General features: G+C 36.7%; 1 protein-coding gene across 1 annotated transcript in view; it reads right to left on the reverse strand.

Moving 5' to 3' along the window:
• The window catches only part of Rims2 (regulating synaptic membrane exocytosis 2), a 408,447-nt gene that overhangs the window by 181,921 nt on the left and 209,251 nt on the right, over positions 1–17,275 (reverse strand). Inside the window, exons 15-17 of the mRNA XM_033759701.1 lie at positions 10,767–10,835; positions 7,435–7,591; positions 1,313–1,429 (exon numbers count right to left, since the gene is read on the reverse strand). Of these exons, the coding sequence (XP_033615592.1) occupies positions 1,313–1,429; positions 7,435–7,591; positions 10,767–10,835 (343 nt within the window). The remainder of the gene's footprint in view (positions 1–1,312; positions 1,430–7,434; positions 7,592–10,766; positions 10,836–17,275) is intronic.

A 17,275-nucleotide genomic window follows, 5' to 3' on the forward strand; every position in this document is an offset into this window, starting at 1 on the left:
CCACCCTAATATGACTCTTTCCAACTGTTAGGCATGCCACCGCATTAAACTTACTTTCAGTTTGATAGTTTGGATAGCATCACTTTCTATAGGTAGCATATCTATGCACATAATCAGGTCTAAAGGAAGAGATCACTACAAAAAGTTAAGAACATTAAAAAAAATTAACTCTGGGGCTGGGGATTTGGCTCAGTGTTTCCTCCACCTGCCTCGCAAGTGCAAGGACCAGAGTTCAATCCCCAGTACCATAAATAAATAAATAAATAAATAAATAAATAAATAAATAAATAAATAAATAAACTCCTACATCAACTTTCATTTAACACCAATACTGATGCTAATTTAATAACTTCTTAAATCTCAGATATAAAAACCAGTATTTGTGTGATACTGCTAAGATCTAAGATACCCCTTTTCTTTTGGAAATGCATAGTAAAGACAAAATTATAAGCATGAACTGAGTATTCACGTGGATTCAGACAAAACAAAAGCATGTATTATTCTGACAGTAGATTTTAAAGTCCCGACTCCCTTCATGCATTGGTGTAAGAGATGTACAAAAGAACATCTGAGTTCCCGTTTTATCATACTTTCTAAACAGTAAATTCAGCTCTCTGCCTCATCTAATCTTAAATTTATTTGATAGTTTGGGGAAAATATCACAGCATTTTTATATTTTTATATATAACTAAAGCATGAATTGGAGAGCCAATCAAGTCATTAACTTAAAATTAGTAGTGATTAATGTAAGCATTGTAACATACCCTGTCACCTCCACGTTTGTCACATTTAGTGGAGAAAATTCAGAGAATTCTTCCAAAACAGCAATCAACAAGCATGATTAAGACGATTAAGGAGCTTACTGAAAGCCATAAGGAAAAAACTTCTTCACGAATCATGATAAAATGCTTCCTAAACGAACCAGACTTTGTCCCAATACTTCTATATATGAAAAGTCACATTCGTTTCTCTGATGTACATAAAAAACTTCAAAATCTATTGTATGATTAATGTAGGTTTACATTTAAAAAAATTGGTTGTGACAAGATAAGCAATACATCTTGTTATTACAATGATTATCTTCATAATCTCATGAAATTTTCGTTTTATTTACTAAAAGAGCAATCTGACATACAAAAGTTTTGTTTCTTGTCTGTGTGTGTGTCTGTGTTAACAGTGCAGCAGCCATAACAAAGAGTGTGGCCGTGGTAAAGAAAGCATGGTTCTAGAAACTAGCAAAGCAATTAAGAGCATTTTACGACAACCCCTACTGCACACTATGATAAGCCTAATAGTATTTGGTCACATTTACCTGTCTCTCTCTGGAGAATAATGATCGTCCACAACACGGTGTCTCTCCATTCGGCCAACTGTATTATAATGTCCAGGCGCCATGCGTGTCCCTCGAAGTCCCTGTTCCACATTCCGACTAAAACAGCAAGAAACATTAAATATCCCAGTAAGCCACAAGCATATACTAAGAAATGAAGTTTATTAATGAAAATAGAAACAAAGTCACTGTAACGCCAAGTCCAATTTTTTTCTTTAACTATATATATCTTGGCCAACAGGATAAATATCCGTTGGACACTGACAAGGAGATTGCTGCTGTAAAAGAAATACAAGTTGAGAAGAGCCCAACTTAACCCAAAATCACTGGAAATGAGACAAGGATATCAGAGCTCTTAGTGAGTGACTCCCAGGTCTCAAGAGGTGAAATTCAAGAGGAGAAGCAGGTGTGTGTGGGCAACAGGTCCGCGTCACACGTGCTTGTTGACCTGGTCTACACCAAGGGAGCCAGAGGCGCTGCACAGGCAGCAGACAGGAGTTCAGAGCTCAGGAGAGCAGCTCGAACCACCCACTTCTAACCACACCCTTGGCAGCATCTGGGGGCCAAACGGCCCTCTTCACTTGCTGCCCGTAACAGCTGCCTTCCATCTTCCCCAGTCCAAACAGAACACACACCCACCCTCTGAGACACAACTGAGACCATGGCGCCTCCAATTATAGAAAGGCAAGAACTTAGAATTTAGTTTTATGCTACAGGTGAACTGGTTTTCCTGTCTTTTCCAATCCCCTTTCCATATTAATTAGTAGTGCCACCATCATTAACACATTGAGTTCATATAAAATACACAGACATACGTTGCACTACCCTATTCAGTATGTCTATTATTATGCATGAGTTGATGGTAAAGTTTTCTCTTCTTTTCAATTTGGTCATCTGTACACCTTTTCCATTTCATATAAATTCTTATATATGTCAAATTTCAAAAACTGCACCTACAATGTTGATGGATAGGGCACTATAGATTAATTTACGCAGTACTGAAACCATTCTACTCCTGAGTAAGATGTATTACTTTTATCCAAAGTTCTACATTTTTCTAAGAAGATCTTGTGACCTGTTAGATGAGTTACCATACACTTTGCGTTGCCTTTGAGATTTGTGTTTTTGAAACTCATTACATTTCCTCATCTGTTATTACTCAATTTTGCAAGTTGTTTTAAGGCCAGCTATGTGGTAGAACTCCCACATTAGTCTGAATATTCTGGTTATCCTATTTTCTATGTCGATAAACCCATTTTTAACAAATAATGACAGTTTTATTTCTTCCTTTCCAATTCTCTCACCTCTTTTTCTTGCTTTACAATATTTTTCAGGACTGGATGTACTATCGTATTCATGACATTATATAATAAATGTAAATACCTAGTTTTTCTTTAAGTATATGCTTACTTTAAAAAGCCTTTATGAACTATAGATGGTTCTCTTCTACTTAGTTTACTAATTGAATAATACAATTATTTTTCTATATGTAATGAGGTTTATTTCCCAATTAGTCCTTTATGTGATGAATTACCAAAACAGATTTTCTGGTGTCTACTGTGTTTTTAATTCATGGCTAAATTTAGTTGGTCATATAATATTTTTACATCTGTTTGTAATTAAAATGTGCTTGTAAATTTTTCTTACACCATGAGGATTAGACGTAGGCTTACACTGGCTCAGGAAAAGAGCTACACAGCTTTCTTTCTTTTTTTTGTTTCAAGAGTCGGTCAAATTTAACAGAGAGATATGTTCTCAGCAGCTTGGTGAAAAACTATCTACAATAATTTCTTACTTTGAACATTTTAAATGGGAAAAGAAGAGGAGTGGTTTGACCTTGAGTACTATTTCAATATAGTGAAGAGTTGTTGGCTCATTTAATTGTCCTATTTCCTCTTGTTCCAATCTTATTTTCTTTCAGCAACTTAAATATTTCATCTAGATTAGCAAATATAATAGCATGCTTTATTTTATTTTACAGCCCATTACTTGTCTTGCTTTTCTAGTCTGTTTATTGGCAGTTCCTTTATCCCGCTACGCAATGCCGTAAGTCTTTTCACAGAACCGGCTTCATAGTTAGAGTGCACTCTCTCCCCTCTCTCTGCTGCTTTTCTCCCACGGTCTGCCTCATTCTCCCAGTGTATGGACTTTGCCTTCATCTACATCATTCCTCCTATTTCACTGATATCCTGTTGTTCCACATTCAGTTTCCCACTTCCAGTGCTTATTTGGGTTCACAATTTACTTGTTTTTAATTGACATCTAAAAACTAATACTGACATCTAAAAACTTATACATCACACCACACACACACACACACACACACACACACACACACACAGATACGTATGCAGAGCAGAAGAAGTGCATATGTTGTATAATGGCTAAACGAAGCTACCTAACATACATATTACCTCCATACATGGTGAAAACACATAAAATCTACTCTTAGGAATTTTCCAGTGTATAATACATCATTGACTATAATCACCACAATATACACAACACACACACACACACACACACACACACACACACACAGATACGTATGCAGAGCAGAAGAAGTGCATATGTTGTATAATGGCTAAACGAAGCTACCTAACATACATATTACCTCCATACATGGTGAAAACACATAAAATCTACTCTTAGGAATTTTCCAGTGTATAATACATCATTGACTATAATCACCACAATATACACAAGATGTCTGAAACTGCTTACTTGGGTCAAACTGAAATCTTGTGTCCTTCGGCCAACATCTCCCTAGTCTGCCCACCTCCCGCCATTTTACTCATTTCTACGACGTCAGCTTTTAGCTTCCAAATGTATGTGAGATCATATGATGTTTGTCTGCATATGTCTGCTTTATCTCACGTAACATCTTCCAGGTCCGTCCATATTGTCACACAAAGAGGAACAAAGTTTCCTGTTTTTGAAGGGTGAACACTATGCCAGTATGTATATATACCATATTTTTATATGTACACCATTCATCCACTGATGGACACAACAGGCATTCCTTATCTTAGCTATTGTTACTAACGCTACAATAGTCATTGTAGATATCAGTAATATACTAATTTCATATCCTTTAAATATATGCCAGAAAACACAATTGCAGGATTATATGATAGTTCTGTTTTTAATATTTGAGGCATCTCAACCCTCATAAATGACTCTAATTTGCATCGCCAACAATATAGTATAGCTCACATTTCTCCACATCATATATAAAATAATCTCATTTCACCATGTCCAATCTTTTTTATTTTTGAATAAATTTTTTTCTTAAGGTGAAAATTTCCTAAATATTATCTGTGCCCCGCAAATTCTTAACATGATTTTCACTGTCATTCAATTCTAATATTTCAGTATTTCCTCCTCACTATTTAACCCACACCCAAGTTATTTGGCAGCATTTTAGAAGTTCCAGGAATTCAAACACTATCTTTTTTATAGGTTTATAAATACATTCCCTAGTATTCAGATAAAATGATTTATATAGGATTTATTGAGCTTTCCTTTTTCACCATTATTTTTACCAGTTATTTTTAAATGTTTTTTCCTAAAAGTTACTTTGCAATCTTTGCTTGGATGGTGTGGACCTTTACAGAAAAGACAGAATATAGGTTTACTTCACACAATAAATTTCAGTGAACACATATATTATTTAAATCTTCTAAGCCACTGCTATGAGAAGGCGCCTGGTTTAGCTACTGACTTCTATTAAGCTATGTTAAGATCTCCTTAAGATCTCTAACTACTGTTTCTCTGTCTAGCCATTTGGGTTGTTGTTTTGTATATTTTGAAGATTCTTATTGTCCATGATCATGATGCCCAGTCTTTTCATTCGTCTTCAGCGTGCCTCAAGACAAATTTGGAAAGATACTGCCTCCTAGAGAACCGAGCTGCTGAGGACACAGGTGACCGAACTGCAGGGCTGAGTTTGGCCCTCTGTCATCCAGCCTTTATGTAAAGTGCAGGTTCTACAATTCAAATGGGTAGAAACTCTCAGACCTTTTAGGTTTAGTATTCTGCATTTTTCCCCAAGTATATATATCGTTTCTATAACATTTTTGATCCTAGTTTACACTTTTTGAAATTGGGATTCCAATTTCTTTTGGTCTCTATATGCTGATTATGTTTTTCATTACTTTGTTTTCATACTACGTTCTTACCTTAAGTATACTGTCTATATGCAACATATTGGTGGATCATATTTTAGGGATGATGACTTATTTTATTTTAAAATCTATACTGAAGTCTCTGTAACTGATCAATGATAGTTACCTTAGCTATTATTCTTCTCTGGAATCCATATTCACATTTATTTTTCAATTTGTTTTAATGTCTAACCTCTTGTGATGTATGCAGTTGAATCTGATCTAGAACCTACAACTATTTTCTATTAGATGGTTCAAACTTTCTTTCTTTGGTAAAAGTAACGCTATGATATAATATGAAATATATTTAGTTTTTGTTCCTGGTTCGTGACACAGAGTTCCTAAAAGCCTTGAAATTTTCTGATTTCATTATCTTTTTTCATGCCGAACCCCTTTGATAATTTCTGAGTTTATGGTAATGAGGTTTCATTAGGTGGGACCCTACATAGCCTTAGGATGGGACCTCTCACCAGAAAATCAAGTGACTCCAGGATGAAGGCATTGGAACTTATACTCTACTCAATGACTTCTTGAACATCAAGATCTGCTGAGTTATCGGGCTGCATAAGATGGAGAGGTGCGGAGAGTGCAGCACGGCCACAGCGGGTATGGAAGCCCCTTCCCTGACCCCAGATTTTGCCCTATCCTGACCACTGAATGCAAGTAAGCCATGGGGCTAAGTTTGTAAGCTCTGCTAACAAATGATCTAGCCCAAAGAGTGGGGTTGTGAGAACTCCAACTGATAGCTGCTCTTCAGTGAAATACAGATCACCTCCTGGCACCTGGCACTGGACTCTGAAGTGGAGCCAGTCTCGTGGGATCTGACACTCTCTCCAGGAGACAGTGTAACAGGCCTGTGTTAGGGGTGCTCAGCTGGTGACTGGTCTGTGCAAACTGCCTGATATGAGAGGAAAAAAAACACATCTGGTCACATAGTGCTCTGCAATGAGTGCAGAAAGAGGAACGTTTCACCTATATTCTTTGTTCTTTCTTTTTGTGGAGGTGAAATTATTTTTTAAGTTATTAATTCAGAACTAGTTCTCGAAATTTAAATGTCAAATTACAGATTTTATTCAGCGATAAACCTACAGCATTTGAGCAATTACTTTTCAGTAACATTTTAGTAATTATAGTCCTATTTACAAACGTATTTAATTCAACACCTTCAAACATCATGAACTATATTTATAAATTTCATATATTATATTTTCTTTTTAAGTTTTGCAATTATCTAAATTAAGTAAACCCATTTTGATTGATTTCTTTGTAAATTAAATAGGTTAAATTTATAAAAATAATAAATCTAATGTTCTCCTAGTCCAATGTGTGTAAAATTAAGATTCAATTAAAATTAAGTCTAAAACGAATTCCACCGAAAAGGAGTTATAAGGCTGTTAATCTAACTAGTGACGTTTCCGTCAACATTATAAACATATAAGATGGAGCATGGTGCATCTTTGCTGAGAGCCTGAACTGTTACTTCCATGATTCTTCCTCCATCAGCCCCTCTGTCCTTCACTAGACTGACTGGAACTTTCCACTAGAAGCCCTGGTGCTTCAGATTTCCCGAGCCTCTCTTCCCACAGCTCGTGCACTCCTTTCCACTCTGCTGATGACCGCTCCTATTTCCAGAGGACAATCAGGTGTTTGCTTTTCCTTTTTCTCAAATTACCAATACTCACAGCATTCGTCTGCAAAGTTAGACCGAACTGCGTCTGCCTAACCGGATATGTGATTTAAATGCTTCTTATTTTGAATTCTTACAATAAAGTAACACATAAGTTATCTAAAATTTCAAAGTAACCCATGTTTTTCTTATTATATAGGTTACTGAATAACACTGTGTTTCCCTTAAATAACTTTTTTCCGTAAGTCTACGACTCGTTTGCAAATGTGCTGAGGTGCTGCACCCCAGGTAAAATGCACGCGCTGCTTTACCTCTGGGGTGGGGGGACGCTGGGCGACCACGACCGCGTCCTTCCTAGGGCGTCCACTCGATGAGGAGACCCTGACGGTGCACAATGGCTGGATGACATTACTTGTTCTGGCACTGACAATGTTGAGCTTTGAAGATCTTGATCATTGTGTCGGTAATCTAAGGCAGAAAGATGAATAAATACAATAATCTAGATATTAACCCCTCTGTGTGCTTTGTACTTGACTCAGAAACAGTAAACACTGGTGAAGCTGAAGGAATGTGAACATGGTAAATACAGATTGCAATGGATAAAGCATAATATTAAGAAAAATACTGTATAAACACATACATAAAAAGAATGACAAATATTCAAATTTTAGAATTACTATACTGTTAAATACAGTATAATTTTTATGCGTACTTACACATACAGTAAGTTGTTTATACAGAAAGAAGTTTATATACAATTATCTTCAATAAAAAACTCAAGTTTATACTAAAACCATGTTCATGTCTACAATGACCTAGAAGTTTTAAATACTTCTCAACAATGACTAATTTTTAAGGTTATTAAGGTCACCAAAACAATCCTCAAAGGCTATAGTTATTTCCTTAAGAGATAAACCATATTAGGAAATAACCTGCCATTTGAAGTACATATGTGAACTCGTTTTCTGACATTATTTAACAGGACTGAGATACAGAAGACCGAGGATAAAAATATGACAAATCAGAGAAGGGAAACAGCTAACGATCTGATACACATGAGTATGAAAAGAAACACAACTCAAATGAGTACTAGAAAGCAACTTGTATTTGAAAAGATTGAGAAGAAAATAGAATCCAAGGTTGGAAGAAAAACAGCAGTTCACTGTGGAGTGCTGTGGGGATATAAACAGAAACAGCAAGCTTGACCCAAGTTGTACACATCTACAGCGTCGTGAAGTGTGTGGTGTGGAGAAAATGAACACTGCCGCACAAGAAGTGATATTAAACCATCCTCAGAGTCTCCTCATGCTCCTTCCAGCTGTGAGTAACTGACCTTTTACTCCGTCCTAGAAACTCTGCTGGGCGCCGTACAAGGTAGTTTTGCTACAACATTTGTTCCAGAAATCACTGAGCGAATGAAGGGATAACCTAGCAGTACAGCTTGGACTTAGCATGTACGAGGCCCTGGATTTGAGTCCCAACTCCCACAAAAACGCTCAGAAAAGCAATTGATAGTTATGTGATTTTTTTTCCTAGCATGTTAATATTTTATACTATTATCTTATCTTAGATTCCCTCAAATCAGAGCAAGAGACAATTCAGATACATCTGAGTAAGTACAGGGAAGTTTCCAGAAAAAAAGGAGAGGAGAGCAAGGAAAGCAAACGATCTAAGGAGAATGTGGTCAGGACCTGCTCACACTTGGAGGAGCTGCTCCGACTGTGGGCCGGGGCTGAAGTCACTACGTCAGCGGTCACTTGGTAAAGATGACCAGTGCGACACAGGAGTGACACGGTCTAGTTGTCCAAGGGCAAATCTCCAGGAAGACAACACCAGCCGACTTGCACAGTAGCTGGGATGGTACACGTGCATGGAATGTGCACGTATGGTTATGTGCGCTGATAGAGAGCGAAGTGAGAGACCACAATGGTACCAGCACAGGAGGGAGGAATCAGGGCTCTCCTGTCCCTGAACCACATGTTCATTTACATCCCACCGGAAGGTACAAAGCTGCCTGTCATACACAGCCTTCTTCGTCGTTTTTATACAGCTAATCTAACTGGATAAGAGAGTCTGTCTCTAAAGTTTAATTTACCCATTTCCCCGACAGCTAATGGTACTGAGCATTTTTTTAACATACTGTCAGTCATTTGTATTTCTCCTCATGAGAAGTATCTATTCAGACCACTTCTCTATTTTTAAAGTGGATTACACGTGTCTGTCACTAAGTTTTTTTGAGTTCTTTATATATTCTGGATAGTAGTTAAGAACAAAATGGCGGTTCATCAAATAACTAAAAATAGATTTACCATGGGATCTGGCTATCCCACTTTTAGGTTTATATCCAAAATAAATAAAATCAGGCTTTACACACCTAAAGAGAAATGTTTTTGATGAAAAATATATGATGTGGAAAGATATTTAGAATAGAAAAAATAAAACATTTAAACAAAAAAGCAATAGCATATAAATTGAAAAAATTTTTAATGATCTCCACAAAAGAAATGAAAAATATTTTAAAGACCATTTTATTGAGGCTTAACTTATAAATGTAGAACATAGAAAATACTTCTGCAGTCTTAGTAAAACATTATTCACCCGAGTTTTTATAAGCAAAACAGTAGTAATATAGGGGTAGAGGACTAATACAGGCGTGCCGACTGCCTCACAGTCTGACACACTCACCACATAGACCCTCGCAGTTACCGATGCCCGTGCAGTGCGTGCTACATGTGACAAAGCATATTTTGTACAGAGGAAAAGTCATCATAATTGTAAGATTTGTTAGGTAATTTAAACTTCAAAAAGAACAGAACCGTTACAATGTTAAAGATATCATATACGCATGTATTTGTCAGAATTAAGAAAGCATAGCTACTTACCTAAATACCAAATCGAGTAAACTTCTAAACATAAAATGAGGCAATAATTGAAACTGCACTATTGTAATCTCAAAATATGACTACACATGATACTTAACATAAAAACAGCGAAAAAGTTTTTAAACATCCCATTCAAAAACTGACATTTTCAAGTTTGGTAGTATCAAAAAGATGGCACTTTCGGGCTGGGGATTTAGCTCAGTGGTGCTGCTGCCAGCCTTGCAAGCCCAAGGACCGGAGTTCAATCGCCGGTACCAAAAAAAACAACAAAACAAAAAGAGATGGTACTTCCAAAAATATTTCATCTTTTTTCATAATGACAGCTCATCATAAAGAATTTTCAATTATGTAATAAATCCTCCAATTTATTGTAAAGTCCATATTTAGTTGTCTTAAAATGGAAAATCTTGGTATCATTTACTCATTTAACAACTTTCAAGAATATCCAATCTAATCTCCCATTCAGGATTTCAACTCCCACAAGTTGTTTAATTTAGTTTCAAGGGATGTGGCAAGTTACGCCTCTCTCCTCTCCCTCCATGGTAAACAATGACGGTCGCACACTCTTTTTCCATCTTCACTAGTACAGGTTTGCAGTGCACAGTGGTTACCTCACGTGGAAACCGACACAGACACACAGCACATCTACCTCTTTCTCCAACCCTTTCCTTTCCTCTCTGTCCATCTCTTGGTTGCCTTCCAATTTACAAAAGATGTGTACTCTCCTTTTCAATATCATAAAATAATTCTATAATTCTTACCTGATACGACACCGATCCCATCGTCACAGTCGTAGTCGGAGATTTCACTATCACTTATCCTTTTGGACCCTGGAAAGGCAATAACAGTAATAACTGTAACTACAGATGAAGGGCAAACAAACCCTTGGCCACCTAAAAAACAAATGAAGAGATTTTAAATGATTCTTAAGAATAAAAATATAGAAAGAACGTCATTATGAGTTCACCAACACTTATTTTCACACCCGTTTCATGATGCGAGAATGCGGGTGAAGAGAAGTTAACAATAAACATAAGAATTATTCTAGTCATGTGCGTGACAAAGTCTAAGTGGTTAAAAACTAGAAAAATATGAAATAACTATGTAAATCACATGATGTCGATTAATAAAATCTATTAGAAAATAAGTTAGTATTAGACACTTTTGGACAAAGGCACTTAAGACTAGGCAAATTTCAAAATAGAAACAATGAATTGTTTTCAAAAGCATTACTGTATGTTTTCCTAATATGTATGATAAAGAAATTAAATATATCCAATTATTTCTTCATTATGCTCATGGGAAATAAGTTTAACTAAGAAAAGCAAACTTATTTGAGAGTTGTTAATCTTCCTTTTTCTTACTATTTATTTTAGCTATTTTTCAACTGCTTTCAGAAGAAATAAATAGGAAGAAATCATGCATAAAACCAATACATCAAACTATAAATTGTGCTGTTTTCTAAAAAACAACTTAAGATCACTATTATTACAATTTAAGAGCATCACGGGTGTATTTTCTCTTACAAAATGAATCAATAAAATCATTTTAAATGTTAATCCTAACATAACAAATAAAGTCATAGCATCAATGATTAAGGCAAGTTAGAATTCACACTTCATTCTGAAATATATCATGCGTGGAAATTAAGATGTTATTTGTTTTTGTGTATCTTTTTTCTTTCATCCGTGCCTCAGGATTTAATATACCTTGCACAATAAAATCTTTTATTAAGGCCTTTTTTTTTCCGTCCTTAGTACCAGAAGGATTTAGCTCAGTGGTTCCACCACCTGCTTCGCAAGCACAAGGACCCAAGTTTGATCCCCGGTACCAAAAAAACATTTAAGGATGAATGGAGACAATGTCACTATTTCCAAAAGTGGCTTGTTTTCTTTCTTCTCATACATATTATTCATTTAATGGATGAAACCAAGTTCAATAGAAAATAAATGGGGCTGGGGGTTTAGCTGTGGTGCTGCCGCCTGCCTCACAAGTGCAAGGACTGGAGTTTGATCCCTGGTACAAAAAAGAAAAAAGAAAAAAGAAAGAAAGAAAGAAAAAAATGCTTTCCTTATGGCTGATAAAAGCATGGAGAGCTCACATCATACAACACAACTAAAGCAGAGATGATCAAATCTTCTAAGAACGCCCTCCAACATTTACAGCCTACTCTTAGAAATATCTCTATCACTTTTTTCCTCTTACTTGTCTGCTTTCTTGCTGTTTTAGGATGGGAAAAGTCTCTGTTGCCAGGAGCCACAAGGTTCATTTTCTTCTTTTACTGCTCAAGAAGAAATCATTCCTGTACTTTTAACCCTGTGATTCCACCAAAAGAACCCTCGCTACTATTTTCCTTATGCACCCTGATGGCACAAAGTTTAGACACAACTCAAAGGCTTTAGTAGCCTCCACTGATTTCAAAGCTAGAACATTCTGACAACTTTCCGGCAGACCAGTCAGTAAGGATATAGAAAATTAGGATATACACTCTAAATGGACTTGGGCTCACAGAGAGGGGACCATGCAGGAGATTTCAGGAAAGGATTGCTATCCAGCCATAACAAAGTGTCATTTTGTAAATACTCAAGGGTGAGGGCAATGGTTACGGTGGCAGGTAGAACACATTATAAGCTTTTCATATTAGCCAAAGAGCAGATCAGATATAACACCAGAAAGACAAAGTTCGTATTGTCAGTCCCTGGGAGCTGTCCCAAATATGTGTGTGTATGTCAGGGTAGCGCACATGATTAATAAAAACGGCTTCCTCCTTGTATCTTACGTGTTTATTTTAGATTGGAATTTTTAAGTGTTTTATTAGTACCATTTGCATACATGCTTACATTCATTATATATGCATAGACAGACAGATTCTTTTTATTCCCTGTCTCTAGATGTTTTGATTTAATCCTATAAAATGTACATACATTGCAGTTTTATGTCAGTCTCTATTTGATCTTGTCTTTTAATATTTTGATGAATTCAAGTTCTGAGTTTTAGTTACTATATTAATTTCTTCTATTAAACTCATTATTTTCAGTGTCTTAAGAAACTTTTCTATGAGAGAAGCGTTGTCTCCTGTATTTTCTTCTGAAAAGTTTAAAAAGCTTGCTTTTTGTAATTCTGTCCTCTACATCATGAATTGAGTTTATGTGTATCTCTGCCGTGTGGACAGCACACATTTCAGCTTTATTTATTTATTTCATGTTTCATTCATCCAGCAGATTATGTACCAATAATCTCTCCTGGCATCTCTGTCATAAATAAACGTACCTTCTCTGCCAGGCGTGCTCTGGTCCTTTACATTTTCCCGTGCACAGGCTGTCTAACCACAGCTCACTGGCTGCATTATTATACTGTGATGCACTGAAAAGCAAATCTACCCCCACTATTACTGAATTTGTGTCTCTGACCTTGCCCTTTTGCTTTTCCATATGAATTTTGGATTCAGACTGTCAAACTGCACAAAAATCATTCTATTGGGATTTTTTACTTCTGCACTGAAACAAAACATTAACATTGGAACAACTGGCAAGTTTTATAGCACTGTTTGGCTAACCATGTAGGGGACATTTAGTCCACTTGTCTGTCAGTTCTATACAATTTTTAATTTTGGCCACTAAAATTTCCCACACCTGTTGGTTTTCTCTTTTGTAGCCTATAATTTCTAGTGTTTATATACACTGAAGTTACTTCTCTTGGTAAATACAAGGTGAAAATTACAGTGTTTCAACAGATGTAGAGAAGCCATTTGAAAAAGGGCAAACTACACTCATAAATATCTTAGCAGAATACAAGAAGGGAGCTTCGTCAAACTGATAAAGGGAATCTACAAAAATTCCATGGTTAACGTGACACTGAATTATGGAATAGTGAATGCTTTCCCCCGACACAAGTAAGAAAGTAAAATAGGTTTGCTACAAGTAGAGCCTTCTGCTCTACATTACACTGCATGTTCTAGACAGAACGGAAGAGAAATGAGTGGTGTCCACACTTCAAACCAAGAAATAATAGGATTGTGTAAATTTAAATTCCTAAAGAAGCACAAAAAATTCATGATGACTAATACATAAATGAACTTAGCAGAGTTGCAGGATGTACAATCAATATAAAAGTGAACTATATTTCTTAGAGAATTACCGATGAACAATTGGCAAATTAATTTCAAAACTAATATCATTTATAAGAATATCCAAGGGAGAGGGGATGAAGGGAGGGCAGGGACAAGGGGAAAAAATGAGAACCAAGACCTGTCATGCAGAGGTACCAGATCCCAGTAATGAATGTAACTGTACTGTATACCTAAAATGTACCAATAAACTCAATTAAAAAAAAAAAAGAATGTCCAAAATCATGAAATTTTCATGAATACATCTAACACAAAATAGTGCAAAACCTGTACATCCCAAGCCACAAAGCATTGCTGTATTAGTTGCCCAGGGCTGATATAATGAAGTGTCAGGAACTGGGTACCCTGAAACCACAGAAATTTATTGTGTCGGAGTTCTAGAGAATAGAAGTTCAAAACCAAGGTGTCGGTAGGGCCGTGTGCTTTCTGGTGACACCAGGTTGGACTCCTTATCTCTGTGAGCACCTGGTGCTTTCCAGCAGTCCTTGGTGCTGCTTTATCTGTACGCTCATCACTCCAGTTGGTGGCTGTCCTGTCCCTGTTTGGCCTCGTGTTCTCTTCCCCCTGTCAAGTCTGCCTGTGTTCCACACAGCCTTTTTCTATAGGGGCGAGGGCCACATTGGATTCGGGCCCACCTCAGAACCTCATTTTAACTTGGTTTCAATTTACAAATAAAGTAACATCCAGAGACACTAGAAGTCAGGATTTTAGCATTTCTTTGAAGAACAATTCAACACAAACAAATACTAACAAGTTAAACAAGATTTAAATAAATGGATGGAGATTTCTACAAAACTGGAAGTCACATACACTGAAATAACACTGTCACCACACTAAGAAAATAAAGTGATTCTAGGATTTTATGCAATGCTAAATTTCCCATCAGGAAAGAAGATGGAATAAAGGTATATTCAGAAAAAACAAAGACTGTTTCCAATTCTTCTTCACTGAAAGACTTTTTAAATAAAAGCACTTTAAAACATAAAGAAATTTGGGGCAGGATATATCGCCTACTGGTAGAACATATGCTTAGCATGAGGCCAAGTTTAATCACCAGCAAAAAAGAAAGGGGAGGAGGGAAGTGGAAAAAAAAGAAAATAGAAAAGTAAAGAAAGAAATTAGCTTATCCCAGAAAAGAGAATGGAAATACTTAAAAGTCTGAACAAACTGTGAACAAATAAAATAATAACGATTATAAAATAATTATAATAGTGATTCATCTGAAGGCGAAGGTAACGTTTCTGCAGCAGTGTGTGACATGGGAGGAGTGAGGACGGGAATCTTTGCAGAACTTGTACATTTTTATAAAAAAGCAGAAATGTGAACTAACCTTACTTTGTTCGAGTGGTAGATAAAAATGACCTACGCGAAGTTGTCTGTGTACTGTGTATCTGAAATTTGGGAGATGTCATATGCGAACTTTAAAACTGACATAAATGCATTACTTTTAAAAATTAATAGTATAATTTTACAAACATTTCATTTATAGATCAAAAGAATATAATTGTTTTGGAAAGACACCCAGCAGAGGAATAGCTGGGTCAGATAGAACCTCTAGTCCCAGCTCTTTGAGGTGTCTCCATATTGATTTCCATAGTGGTTGCTCCAGTCTGCAGTCCCACCAACAATGGAGAAGGGTTCCTTTCTCCCCACAACCCCCCCAGCATTTGTTACTGAGTGATTTCTTGATAGCAGCCATTCTTTCTGGGGTGAGGTGGAATCTCAGTGTTGTTTTCATCTGCATCTCTCCAATGACCAGTGATGTGGAACATTTTTTCATGTTTATTTGCTGCTTTTACTTCTTTGTCTGACAAATGTCTGTTCATTTCAGATGCCCATTCTTGAATTGGGTCCTTATATTTGGGGGGGCTGATTGTTTTGTGTTCTTTATATATTCTACATAATAGTGTAGGAGCAGCTGGTAAAAATTTTTTCCCACATTTTAGGTTGTCTCTTTATTCTGTTGATGGTTTCTTTTGCAGTGCAGAAGCTTTTTAATTATATGTGCACCTATGTTTATAGCAGCACAGCTTGTAATAGCTAAAACTTGGAAACAGCCCATTTGCCCCTTAGTTAGAGATTGGATTAAGAGATGGGTTTTTTCCATAAAATGGAATACTACTCAGCCAGAAAGAATGAGAAATTAGGTTCATTCATAGGAAAATGGATACATATTAAGGATATACTCCTAAGTGAAATAAGTCAGTCACACGTGTAAATGCTGAATAATTTCTCTGGTGTGAACAAAATACAATAGTACATAAGATCCTAATGAGATAATTAACACAATGTGAAATAGGAAGAAAAGGGCTAAAGGTGCAGGGAAAGTGGGAAGGGTAGGGGAAAGGCAATAAGGGAAAAGAAAAAATATGAGTAAATGAAAAAATGGAAATAAAGTGTTTGTAAATGGGGAGGGGAGGAGGGGGTGAAGGGAGGGCAGGGACAAGGGAAAAAAATGAGAACCAAGACCCGTCATGTAAAGGTACAGGATCCCAATAATAAATGTAACTGTACTGTATCCCTAAAATGTACCAATAAACTCGATTAAATAAAAAAAGAATATATACTCCCTATTTATTGGTACACCCCTATCAGTTCAAGTTGGCCAACTGTGTAGTTCACCTTTCTGCAAGACTGCCACTGTGATTTGCTTTTTCAATTTCTTTTTCCCATTCTTTCTGGTTTTTAAAACAGTTGTGATAAAGCCAAAACCCAGAATCCTACAAGCTCCTCTGGGTCCTCCTGGAAGTTCCTAGAGCGTCTTGCAGGCCTGGACCAAGGACATCTGCAGCACCATGGCAGCGACACCAGCTTCCTCTGGAGGTCACCCACAGATCAGGGATGGAGGATGTCAGGGACACAGGCTGCATCTCGTCCAAGGGCTCGACTTCCCCTCGGTTTCCCGACTTATGTGCATTTCCCTCCAATCTGGCCTCCTGCCCTATGGAGACCTCCCCTACCACATGAAGGGGCAAACACTTGCCAGAGACTTATGTATTCAATCCTTTTCGAGGCCTCTCCACGTGACTCAGTTCAGACTCTTCAATCAGTGCCTTATAAACCTTCCTGCACAAAGTTTCAGCTTGCACAATTTTGTAAAACTTTATAATAAGTTTCTCATTCCATAGGTGCAACAGTGGTTCA

Source organism: Fukomys damarensis, unplaced genomic scaffold (genome assembly GCF_012274545.1).
Source record: "Fukomys damarensis isolate Sample0158 unplaced genomic scaffold, DMR_v1.0_HiC HiC_scaffold_5, whole genome shotgun sequence".
Classification (NCBI taxonomy): Eukaryota; Metazoa; Chordata; class Mammalia; order Rodentia; family Bathyergidae; genus Fukomys; species Fukomys damarensis.